The sequence below is a fragment of the Theobroma cacao genome, chromosome 5 (assembly GCF_000208745.1).
Source record: "Theobroma cacao cultivar B97-61/B2 chromosome 5, Criollo_cocoa_genome_V2, whole genome shotgun sequence".
NCBI classification, from domain to species: Eukaryota; Viridiplantae; Streptophyta; class Magnoliopsida; order Malvales; family Malvaceae; genus Theobroma; species Theobroma cacao.
In genome coordinates, this window is record NC_030854.1 from 35,941,240 (window position 1) to 35,952,907 (window position 11,668).

At 35.5% G+C, this 11,668-nt stretch overlaps 3 protein-coding genes across 3 annotated transcripts; all 3 read left to right on the top strand.

Annotated features, from left to right (window-relative positions):
- Nucleotides 1,682-5,243, top strand: LOC18600053. Its single transcript, XM_007030305.2, has 4 exons — nt 1,682-2,782; nt 2,901-3,020; nt 3,282-4,388; nt 4,917-5,243. Exons 1-4 carry the CDS (start codon nt 1,682-1,684, stop codon nt 4,995-4,997), a joined length of 2,409 nt encoding a protein of 802 aa, XP_007030367.2. The 3' UTR covers nt 4,998-5,243.
- On the top strand, nt 6,299-6,643 carry LOC108662037. Its single transcript, XM_018121073.1, has one exon. It carries the CDS (start codon nt 6,299-6,301, stop codon nt 6,641-6,643), a length of 345 nt encoding a protein of 114 aa, XP_017976562.1.
- On the top strand, nt 8,489-9,796 carry LOC18600055 (nuclear polyadenylated RNA-binding protein 3). The gene is made up of 3 exons (XM_018121074.1): nt 8,489-9,001; nt 9,091-9,522; nt 9,674-9,796. Exons 1-3 carry the CDS (start codon nt 8,489-8,491, stop codon nt 9,794-9,796), a joined length of 1,068 nt encoding a protein of 355 aa, XP_017976563.1.

An 11,668-nucleotide genomic window follows, 5' to 3' on the forward strand; every position in this document is an offset into this window, starting at 1 on the left:
CCCCTTTTGCTCCTTTTCAATCCTCTATTATCCCATTTTGCTTCAATTTTCCTACCCATTTTTTTATTTCCCTCTTCTTCATCAAAATCCCAATTGCTAAATTCCTTATCTTCACTTATATCTATTCTCTCTTTTTCGACCTTCTTAGAATCTTTTTTGCCTTTTACTATTTCATTGCCAATCCTTTTTTCTTGCTTTCTTTCTTTTTCTATCATGCCGACTTCCTTCTGAACTCCACTCCATATTCTTTCCGCCATTTCGTCTCCCACTTTGGGTTTTTGCCTTATTTTCTCTGCACTGCACCTAACTTTTTTCCTAGGTCCCATGGGTTGTATCTTTTTTAATTTTGCCCATTCTTTCAACTAGCCCATTGCTATTCGTATTTATATTTTTTCCAATTGGATTTTCTTCCCTATGCCGTCAAAAAAATCTAGGCTTAGCGTTACTCTCATAGCTAAGCCCAGTTTCCATAGGCTCTTTGCTTTTCTGCCCAATTCACTTTCCAGGCTTGACTCTCTACTCTTTTGATCCTTTGACTTTTTCTTATGCCTTATTCCCACTTTTTCAACTTCATCGTCTCTATCTCTTATTTCTTTGCCGACTCTAGGCTCCTTTATCTCCTTCCCATTTTCTTTGTATTTGATTTTCTAAATTTGTTTATACATATTATTATTAACTATCATAAGTAACTTGATGAGGATTTATTTGTGTTTAAGTAGCTACATTATTTTTGTCGCTCAGCTCTAACTAGCTTTTTTGGGAAAAGGATTGAGAGCTTGTTCATTCATGTGACTTAATCATGTTAGAGATGAGAAGCGGCATTTATAGAGCAGCAATGTTATTTGTAAATGTACACGTTCTATGTTACACAGGTCAAATGTTTATATGCCAATAGAAGTTTTAATTTAATGGTTAGTATAGAGAGTTTTGATGGTATAATGGTTTTTGTGCTAATAGAATTGCTTTTTTAAAAAAAAAAAAAAACCTTGACATTAAAATGTGTTGTATCATTGATACGATAATTATATGAGTACTAAACATTTACTTCAAAAAAGTTCAAAAAATTCAATTTTAATGAGAGTTATATATGTGTATACTTTTTAAAGTAAAGTATTAATTGTAAATTGTTGATGATTTATGAATTGGGTTAAATTATAGTCTTTAAAGAGCAAATGATTGTTTCAAAATCATAGAATTAGGATTTTATATCAATTTTTTTTTTATCATATATAGAACTAATATTCAAGCCAATAACATAAATAAAACAAAGAATGGAAATCGATATTATTTATTAATTAGCTTCAAATTTTTAATATTTCAAAAACTAAATAAAAATCTATATAATTTATTTTTAAAAATATATTATAAAAATGTAAATATTCGTTTTTACTTTGTGACTCATCCAATTAACTAACCTCATATATACCCAACGTGTTCGCTTCACACAAGAAAGTAATATTATTTTATTTTGTTTACCTTTTGGGAAGCATATAAATATTCCCTGGCTGCTTCTTACACACAAGAAACTACTTTATTTATGTACACAGTTCAACGTTGCATAGTTAATTACCTCCCCTTTTGCACACTGCCCCCTATAATTCTGTTGCCATTCGCTTGTCCTCATTGCCCTCTCTGTTCTTTCTACTGATTTGTGCATCTTTTAATTGTACCTTTGTTCGAGATGGAGATCAAACTTGCTAGTCATGAACATTCCATGCAGTATCATTGTTTTCATGAGACTGATGATATATTGTGTGATAAATGCAGCAAGAAAATCTGTGGCGCAGCCTATGCTTGCCTGAGTTGCCAACTTTGGCTGCACGAATCATGCGCCAAAGCCCTGGAACATCTGCCTCGTGAGATTACACATCCTCTCCACTCGCAGCACCATCTTATATTGGATTGGTCTGGTATTACTAATGAATTCATCTGTGATATATGCTTGAAAATATCTTCTGGCACCAATTATGTTTGCTGTCGTTGCGATTTCGAGCTTGATTTAGTATGCGCCTTTTCGGCTCATGATGATCAGCAAGCTATGAAGAAGAAGGAGAGATCTAGTGCAGACAGCGATAAACAGATAATTCAGCATTACTGCCATAGGGATCCGCTGGTCCTCTACAAGCATAGCAGCAAAGAAGGAAATGATTCTAATTGTAGTTGGTGTGACAAGCCTCTAACAGGTATTTTCTATGGTTGTAAAGGATGTCGGTTCTTCCTTCATGAGTTTTGTACCAATAAGATACCAAAAACATTGAACCATCCTTTTCATCCATCGCACCCTCTTCGCTTGCACTTTGTGGATAGCAACACTAATTGCAATGCTTGTACACAACTTATTCGACAAAGAACAGCTTCCACCTACAGCTATTGTTGCCAAGAATGCAACTTCAACCTTGATTTTGACTGTGCAAAACTCTTTCCCACCCTTAAACATGAGTGCCACGACCACTATCTCACTTATTTTGGTCTCAATAATTTCAAGGATAAAATTATCAAGTACTACTTGGGATGCAATACCTGTCATGAGCTTTGTTTGGATAGTCTTTATCGATGTGTACAATGTGATCTAAATCTCCATCTCAAATGTGTTCCAATACCACCTATAGCTGAACATGGATACCACACCTGTCATCAGCTTGTTCTTGAAAATTCAATCAAAGAAGATGATTTTGGAGAATATTACTGTGATATTTGTGAGGAAGAACGAGATCCAACACATCAAGTTTATTATTGCAAAAAGTGTACATATATTACTCATATTCAGTGTGTGCTCAATAAGGTAAGATCATGAATCAATTAAATGAATTATTTCACACAAAATTCACCCTTCCATTTAACGATTTATTTAGTTTTTTCCTATATTATGCTAGTGATGAAAAAGTTTGTTTCTTAATTAGGATAAAACTTCAGCAGGAAAGGTCTCATCCTCAGCTCCCGAATCCATCGATAGCGAAGCTTTTGTAGAGAAGGAAATGGAAGAATTTGGAACAATTGATGACCATCTTCAACAAACTCTGGTGGGAAACTATCATGGAAAATAGTAATTAATTTCCATTCATTTTATTTATTACTTAAATGCTATATTTGGTAAAGTACATATATACCTTTCTTTCTCCAATTAAGGATTACTACCATGAAATTAATCATCAACAAGTAATAACAGCTACTAACTTTTATTCATGACTTCAATGCTGATTTTTGTGTTTAAATTAAATGGGTAGATGACAACTAATTAATACATCCTCTTTTTTTACACATGAGGATGTTTTAAAATGCAGGTTCGACCTCTTATCCATGAACACCCATTGAAATTCTGCGAGGCGACTGAAAAGTTTGAACACCAATATTGCAGAGCTTGCCGTTTGACACTTAGTGGTCCAGGCTACATCTGTGAAGAATGCCCTCTCTACATTCGTGGTTATTATCTACATGATAAATGCTCTCATTTACCCAGTGAGATACAACACCCTCTTCACTCCCACCATGGTCTCAACCTCTATACCAGACCTCCTCATATGGTAGATTTCATTATATGTGATGAGTGCGGAGACATTTCCCCTGGCTTCATTTATCTTTGTGAGGAGTGTGATTTCAAGCTTGATGTGAAGTGTGCGATGCGAGCAGTTCCTAAAAGTGAACTCTCTACATTGAAAGAGGCAGAGAGGGAAACCGAGTTATTCCATTTCAGCCACAAGCATAAGCTACTCTTTTGCAATTTTAGGGACCCTACATATAAAAGACAGTGCAGTTTCTGTCGACTGCAAATCTTTGGTCCAACTTACTACTGCTTTCGCTGTGGTTGGGTTCTTCATGAATCTTGTCTTAAATTACCACAAGTGATGCAAGTCCCAATTCATCCTCAGCACATATTGGCTTTGAGCTACGCGAGATATGGATTTTGTCATGCTTGTGCACTAAAGCTTTTATCAGCTGGCTATAGCTATAGCTGCGAAGAGTGTTACCTTAGCTTTCATATTACATGTGCTGATTCCCTAAGACGGGCTCTGAAACGTGACTCTCACATGCACGATCTTTACTATTTTGGAACAGAGTTTCAACGGTTCTTCGCCATGTACTCTGACTTCATTGATATCTTCGCTGGATATTTTTGTAGTCATTGTGGCGAAATTTGTAGTGGACAAGCCTTCTACCGCTGTCTAGAGTGTCACATCAATTTTCATCTAGAATGTGTGACCCTTCCTCAAATTGTGAAATCTAAAAGCCATGTTCATCCTTTAATTTTCAAAGACTCATTCATCGAAGATGATTTGGGAGAATATTATTGTGATGTTTGCGAAAAAGAAAGACATTCCAATGATCATATATATTACTGTGAAGAATGTCAAGGACTATTTGTGACTCATATAGAATGTGTGATTCTCAAGGTAAATTTCTAATTATAAGCTTTTAAAATTAAAGAATTTATACTTTTTTGTTACTCTGCTATCTGAAAACTAGATTTAACACTGTGATGATATATATTACTTAATTTTTTGAAGGAAAAGATCATGTCATGCAATTAATTTGCATCACCAATTATTAGTTTAGCCCCTTTTAAGTTGCTTTATTACATTTGGATAGGATCTATCTATTGATGTTTGTGTATATTTATCTAATTATTTTAATTAGAATAAGTTTTTGAGATATTTGCCTTGTTATTAAGAACATTGCTTGTTGCATACCTAAATGCATGCATATATACCCATCTTTGGTGTACAAATGTTTTTGTTTTTTTAAGTATAGCTATACTAATCTAAATATTATTTAAAGAGTAATACGGCAAATTTGATTTAAAAATCTGTAGTATAAATGAATGTTCATTCTTAATCTTATAACCACCTTAATGCTTTGGTTAATTTAGAAAATCCAAGGGTAGTAAATTAAGCACGTGCATATTTGGCTTGTACTTTCAGGAAGAAGAAGTACTGTCTTACTTGGTTCCAAGGGAGAGGAAGAAGAGAACGAGGAAGCCATACTTGGCTTGGCGGAGGTAAATTGCAGATCTTCAGAAAGCAATTGATCATGAGGAATAATTACAGGGCATATGATTAATTACCATTAATTGAAACTCTAATAAGAAATGTCCGTAATGATACTACTATTATATATACAAGGATGATATTGCATTTCCTTTTCAAAGTTAAAACTGATTTTCAACATATCAGCTGTCAAAACTCGACTCTACTATATAGCAAGGGTAATTGCAGCATTCCTATGGCTGATGTTGAAGCAATTTCTTGACCAATTCAACTAGTTAGAAAAGCAAGATATCAGCTTTTTTAACTTGATTAAGAAAATTAATAATCCTTACTATTTTATCTAAAGAAATCATTAGTGGCTGCAATCATTGCCTTGTTTATTCAAATGCTTGGTAAAGCTTTCTTCTTTTGTTTTGGCCCTGTTTATATATACTTTCTCCCAGAATTAATCTTTTGTAATGTCCATGATGGTATTCAAATGTTTCAAACATTGCAATTGATCTTGTTTCTCTCTTTTTATTTATTTATTTTATAGCATATAGACATGAATGATTAATAGTTTTTTAGCCCTTTTCTTTTTGTGAAAGGAGAAAGGAAAACATATATAGTACTCAAAATAAAAAGGATAAATGCTAAATTGTTTAGGGCCCCAACGATTAGCTAACTCGTTAAAGCAATATAGTTGTTTTCATACTTTCATAATAAGTAAAGAACTTTATGCTCCAATATTAAATTTAAAGCAGGTTTGCTTCTTGATGAATCACCAAATTAATTAACCTAAAGTTGTTACCTTTAATTATTTCACAGCAACAAGCATATACATGTCTTGCATGTTTCCATCACACAATTAAAATAATTGTTATATAATATTATTTAATTTAGAGTGCACCTTTTATTTTTAGAAAAGCTAGTTTAATGAATTAATTTATTTTTTCTTGTACAACATTCAAATAATATTCCTTTCTTCTCTAATTCCCATCCAATAATTACCGAAATGATAATAATTTTGTGGGTCTCTGATCAAATAGGTTTGTGGGCCCTAAATTAAACATAGCAATTACCAGTTAAATTATTTTGTCAATCCAAAGAGACACCACTTCCAAATTACATATCAATCAATAGCTTTCAGTTTAGAGACAGATTGGCAGTCCTTCCTCCCTTACACACCCTTCCTTCATTACTATCCAATGCCCTCTTGAACCCAAACAGCAGAACCCAAGCCATAGCATTTGCCTCTCTTGGCACCTTCCATGAATCTAGTATCCTTCATATAAGTAATCACTACATTTTTTTTGTTTTTCATATTTTTCTTGACCATGGGGAATTCGCCACAAAAGGAGAAGGGATCTATCAGTCATGGTTCTCATGAGCATACCTTGTCCCATGGTTTTGTGGAAAAGGGGACTACCGAGGAAGAATGTGATGTTTGCGACAAGGAGATCTATGGTTTGGTTTATGCCTGTGAAACATGCAAGTTTTCGCGGCACAGCTTGTGTGCCAAAAAACAAATGCCATCAGAGATTACCCACCCTTCCCACTCAATGCACGAGCTAAGACTTAAAGGTATGTCTTCGGATTTCTTATGTGAAAGATGTTTCCGGAATTCTCGAGGCCCTAGATACCACTGCGACAGTTGCGATATCGATGCTGATTTAGCATGAGCTTCTTCAACTAAGGATCAAATCACTCGAGAAGATCAGGGTCAGATAACTGCAGGCAGGGCGAGAAAGAGAATCAATCATTTCAGCCATGGCGAACCATTGGCTCTCTTCAAGTACAGGAAGACAACAAAATATTATGAACTTGATTGTAGTTGGTGTGACAAGCGTTTATCAGGCATGTCCTATGGTTGTTTTCATACTGGAATGTTTGCTTGCAGGTTCTTTCTCCATGAATCCTGTATTTCTAAGATACCCAAAAAATTGCAGCATCCTTTTCATCCAGCACACTATCTTTACGTGCAATACAACCATGGCGACTATGATTTCTCTTGCTGTAAACCTGAATGTATACCGTATTTACAAACATGTTATGCCTGTCATGAGTGTAAATTCTACCTACATATTCACTGTGCTAGGCTGCTATCCACACTCAAACATAAATGCCATAAGCATAGTCTCGCCTATTTTTTGAGAGATTCTGGAATGCGTTACGCTTTCAATTGCAATGGCTGTGGCCGTGACTGTTATGCCAAAAACAATAAAGAAGGTGCTTTCTACCGTTGTGTGCAATGTAATTTCAACATTCATTTAAGATGTATCCCAATACCACCTATAGCTAAACATAGATATCATAGGCATTTTCTGACCCTTCGTCGTGGGATTATTGAAGATGATTCTGGAGATTTTTATTGTGATATATGTGAAGAAGAAAGAAATCCGAAGCATCATGTTTATTATTGTAAGAAGTGCAGATATAGTGCTCATGTCGAATGTGTTGTCAAAGAGGTAATAAGCCCACATTTGATCATTTACAATCTCTTTGGGAAATTTTCTATGAACTGCATGCAGTCTCAATGTATCTATTAGTAATTAAAGATAATTCTTTTACCTTGTTCTATTTGCGCAGCTAAATATGAACATGTTTTATTGAAAACCAACCATGACCAGGATATCTGATTTTTTTGTTTTGGCCATAGGTTTCTGACTCCGAAGTGATGAAGTTAATGGACTTAATGAAAAGAGTTCAACAGAGAAATGGAAAATTTCCAGAGCTCAAAGAAACAGTTGGTAACAATACCAACAGGATTCACTTGTTTGAGGTACAACCATATTTCTTTTTCTTTGTCATGTTTTTAACAAACTTTTGTTTAGGAAAGTGTGGTTTACTCTTCAAAAAGGTTATTTCAATCCTGAACAAGTATATATGTACATGTACCTTTACAATTAAAGCTTTTAAAGAAAATAGCAAGGAAGAATAAACATTCTTAATTCATTTTAATGTACTAGTAATTTTTTTAAAAAAATATTATTCCAATAACATTTTTCACTGTAGTTCTAGGGGGCCAAACAAGCTCTTGCAACATGAAGTGAAGTGCATATGCAACTAAAACTTTAACTCATGTTTAGAAGTTCATCAAGTTGATTTCCTTAAAAGCATTTATATAGGCACAAAGTGAATAAAACATTTTAGAAATGGAGAAAATTTGAAAGAAATGTATGAATGCAATGACAACAAAAGCAATGAATGGATAAGGTGATATGTAACAGTGACTTTCTGGTCAGATGCAGAAAGTACACCTTTTGTTAGAGGACCTTAAACAAGAGGAAAAGAAAAGGAAGAAAGAGAAGAAAGAGCTCGGAGAGAAGGAAGCAGATGAAGAAAGTAGAAGTGAGGATGATGAGGATGAAGAGAGTGATGACATCAATGAGGAATGGACTAGTGAAGAAAAAAAGCAGAACATAAAAGAGGAAATAAGCGAAGAAAGGAAAGAGGAAGAAAATTATGAGGAAGAATATGAAGAGGAATGGACTAGTGAAGAAGAAGAGAAGAACAACAAAGAGCAAATGAGTGAAGAAGAGAAAGAGGAGGAAAATTATGAGGAAGAATATGAAGAGAAAGAAGGGAAGGAAGAGCAGAAGATGGAAGAAGAAGAGGAATTACAGGAGAACGAGGAAAGCAACGATGAAGAAAAAGATAAGGAGGATGACAAAGAGGAAACGAGTGAAGAAGAGAAAGAAGAGAAGGATGAGGAAAAGATGGAAGAAGAAGAAGATTTAGAGGAGAATGAGGAAAGCAGTAGTGAAGAAAAAGAAGAGGATGATGACAAAGAGGAAACAAGTGAAGAAGAGAAAGAAGGGGAGCTCAAAGATACAGAGGAGAAACATGAGGAAGAAGACAAAGAGAAATTAGAGAATGGGGAAAGCAGTGATGAAGATGATGAGGATGAGAGCGAGAATGAGAATGTAGAAAGAGAAGAGAAAAATGAAGCCAATCAAGGAGAGACGTCGACGTCCATCATTGGCTTCAAAACGATGAGCCCTTATTCTTTGAAGCCCTCGGAAAAATCTGCACTCGAGGTACTTTCCTCAACTTTACTTAAAATTGTTAGTATATAATAAAACAAATTTATTCACTTTCTATCTCTCTTTTGTCCTTTGAGATGCAGATTCGACATTTTAGCCATAGTGATCCCTTGAACCTTTTCCATCTAACTAAAAGGTATGAAAATGGTAACTGCCGCGCTTGTTGGCAAGAGCTTAATGGTACAGTCTACATCTGTAAATGTTGTGAGCATTATGGATTACATAAAGCATGCGCTGAGTTACCCTATGAGCTGCAGCACCCTCTTCACTCCCCACATTCTCTCATCCTTTCATCGAAATTCCCTCATTCAAAAACCACATGCTTTTTATGTGATGAATGTAGAGAATTTTCTGTTGGTTTTGTTTACCTCTGCATGGATTGTCAGTTCAAGCTCGATGTGAAATGCGCAGCGTTAGCTGCTCCTAGGATTGGGAGCCAAGAGCCAAAACATGGCGAAAAAGAAACCAAGTTACTCCATTTCAGTCATGAGCATATGCTGGTCCTTGGCAATCTTGTACATATATTATTACCATGTTGTGGCTGCAATTTACCAATCTTAGGTCCAGCCTATTTTTGCCTTGATTGCCTTTATATTATTCACAAATCTTGCGTTAGAACATTACCGCAAGAGATAAAACACCCATTTCATTCGTTACATCCTTTAGTTGCCTTCCAGGATCCTAATTGCAAAAAGTGTCATGCCTGCAAATTGGGGTTCAAATCGAGGTCTTCCCAGCAGGATTTCATTGGATATGGATGTTTGCAGTGTGAACTTGACTTCCACTTAGTGTGTGCTAATTCCCTTAGGAGAGTCTTAAAATCTGGTTCCCACAAGCACAATCTGTACTACTTCGGAGCAGATAGCCAAATGTTCTTTGACCACAATGTGCCCGACTTCGGATTTTATAGTGAATTATTACACGATGTAGGTAACATTTTGGAAGAAGACAATAAAGTTAGATTCTTGTGTAGTACATGCAATGAAATGTGCAATGGACCCTTCTATCGTTGCGTGGAGTGTGCTGTCAATTTCCATTTGAAATGTGTTCCTATACCACAAACGATTGAATCTATCCATCACATTCATCCTTTTACTCTTAAAGACTCTTTTGTTGAAGATGATTCAGGAGAGTACCGTTGTGATATTTGTGAAGAAGAAAGACAACCAAAAGATCATATCTATTATTGTGAGGAATGTCAAGGCCTCTTCGTTGCTCACATTGAATGTGTGCTTTCACCTGTAAGTCCATGTAAATCTATGATCTCTGCTAGGAATAATCTGTCTCTACCATTACTAATATTTCAAAAGAACACCATCTGCAAATTTGTATGCACATAAAATTTCATTCGTAGCTTGGACTGGAAGATTTATAAATCTAACCAATTTGCTCTGTCATATTGAAATTTGATTGGATTTAATCAGAATTTTGTACTAATGCTGAAAATATTATGAATCATTCTGTCTTTTTCTGTTTTAGTTTGAAGCACGCTACTCTGTCTTGGCTGGTGAAGCATAGACTTTGTGTTGCATAATATCTACACGGCCCTGTACATTTTTTTTTCCCTCGACAATAATTTGCCAATTATCTCCATAAATTTTTTTAAAAAAAATTAAGATTCATTCATTCCAGAGAGGGAGTCCACAAACAAACAAAGGAGAGTAGAAGACTGATGGGCAGTCAGTCTTGAATTATCGCCATAAATGAAACATATGAAATGTGCAGATGACAAAAAAAAAATTGTCTATTAAATTAGTGAACTATGCAATTTATTTTCTTACTTGAATACAATGTTAGTAATGTTTTCAGTTTCAGAAACTAACAACATCTTTCCTTTGTCAGGTGGAAGAATCTTCACCAGAAGGGATGGAGCAGGAATGTTGGTTAATGTAGGTTCTTTCCAACGCCACATATTTTGGATGCGAAGCAACTAAGCCTCAGGAGGTGGACTACGAAGGGACAAGTTTTCTGTTCAGTCAATGGTTGGGTCTCCTCAGGAGCTGTTTTCATCTCTGGTTTTTTTGTCTTCTTGTCTGCTAAATGGTAAGAGTATCTGGCTCGAGCTGGGTTGTTGGGTGCTTTATCTGCTGAGTACGAGCATTTAAGTGGTGGAGCTGCTGTTGTTATTGGTGGTCTTCTGAAAGTTGGGGAGAGGGTTTCGTTTTGAGAGATAGCTGGGTCTGTAATTCTGTGGTTTGTAAATTCTGAATTCTGCCTTGTGTGTTATTCTTGTTCACGTTATGGTTGTCTTCAAGAGGTTAGGCTAGCTTCTTTCATTTTGAAGAGTCTCTTGGACAAACCAGGACAGGATAAGCCTCTGCCAAAGTCTTTTGAGCAGATTGAACTGTAAATGTTCTAATTCTTCTGAAGCTCAGGTTAGGTTGATGCCAACAATAGTCTTAAACCAAAAGATTTGAGACTATGGATGGCACACTAATGCTGTTGCTAATATATCTGCCTTTCAAAAAAAAAATCTTCACCAGCAACAAGAGCAATCTTGAATTTGGAGTCAGAATTTAGATCCAGGCTGAGAGCTAATCTTTCACAAGGGAAAAACAGAGATAATGAAATCAAGAGGACCATATAGCAGAGTGATAAAGAAAGCAGCCCTACCCTTTCAAGGCTAGATGAAGCATAGATCCATGGAACAACTATCAACAC

Excerpts from the sequence above, each read along its gene's own strand:
- LOC18600053 (XM_007030305.2), top strand. The coding sequence starts at position 1,682 with ATGGAGATCAAACTTGCTAGTCATGAACATTCCATGCAGTATCATTGT. Across the intron at positions 2,783-2,900 it reads TTCAGTGTGTGCTCAATAAG|GATAAAACTTCAGCAGGAAA; the intron begins GTAAGATCATGA and ends TTTCTTAATTAG. Across the intron at positions 4,389-4,916 it reads TAGAATGTGTGATTCTCAAG|GAAGAAGAAGTACTGTCTTA; the intron begins GTAAATTTCTAA and ends TTGTACTTTCAG.
- LOC108662037 (XM_018121073.1), top strand. The coding sequence starts at position 6,299 with ATGGGGAATTCGCCACAAAAGGAGAAGGGATCTATCAGTCATGGTTCT.
- LOC18600055 (XM_018121074.1), top strand. The coding sequence starts at position 8,489 with ATGAGTGAAGAAGAGAAAGAGGAGGAAAATTATGAGGAAGAATATGAA. Across the intron at positions 9,002-9,090 it reads CGGAAAAATCTGCACTCGAG|ATTCGACATTTTAGCCATAG; the intron begins GTACTTTCCTCA and ends TTTGAGATGCAG. Across the intron at positions 9,523-9,673 it reads TGCTGGTCCTTGGCAATCTT|TTGCCTTCCAGGATCCTAAT; the intron begins GTACATATATTA and ends TACATCCTTTAG.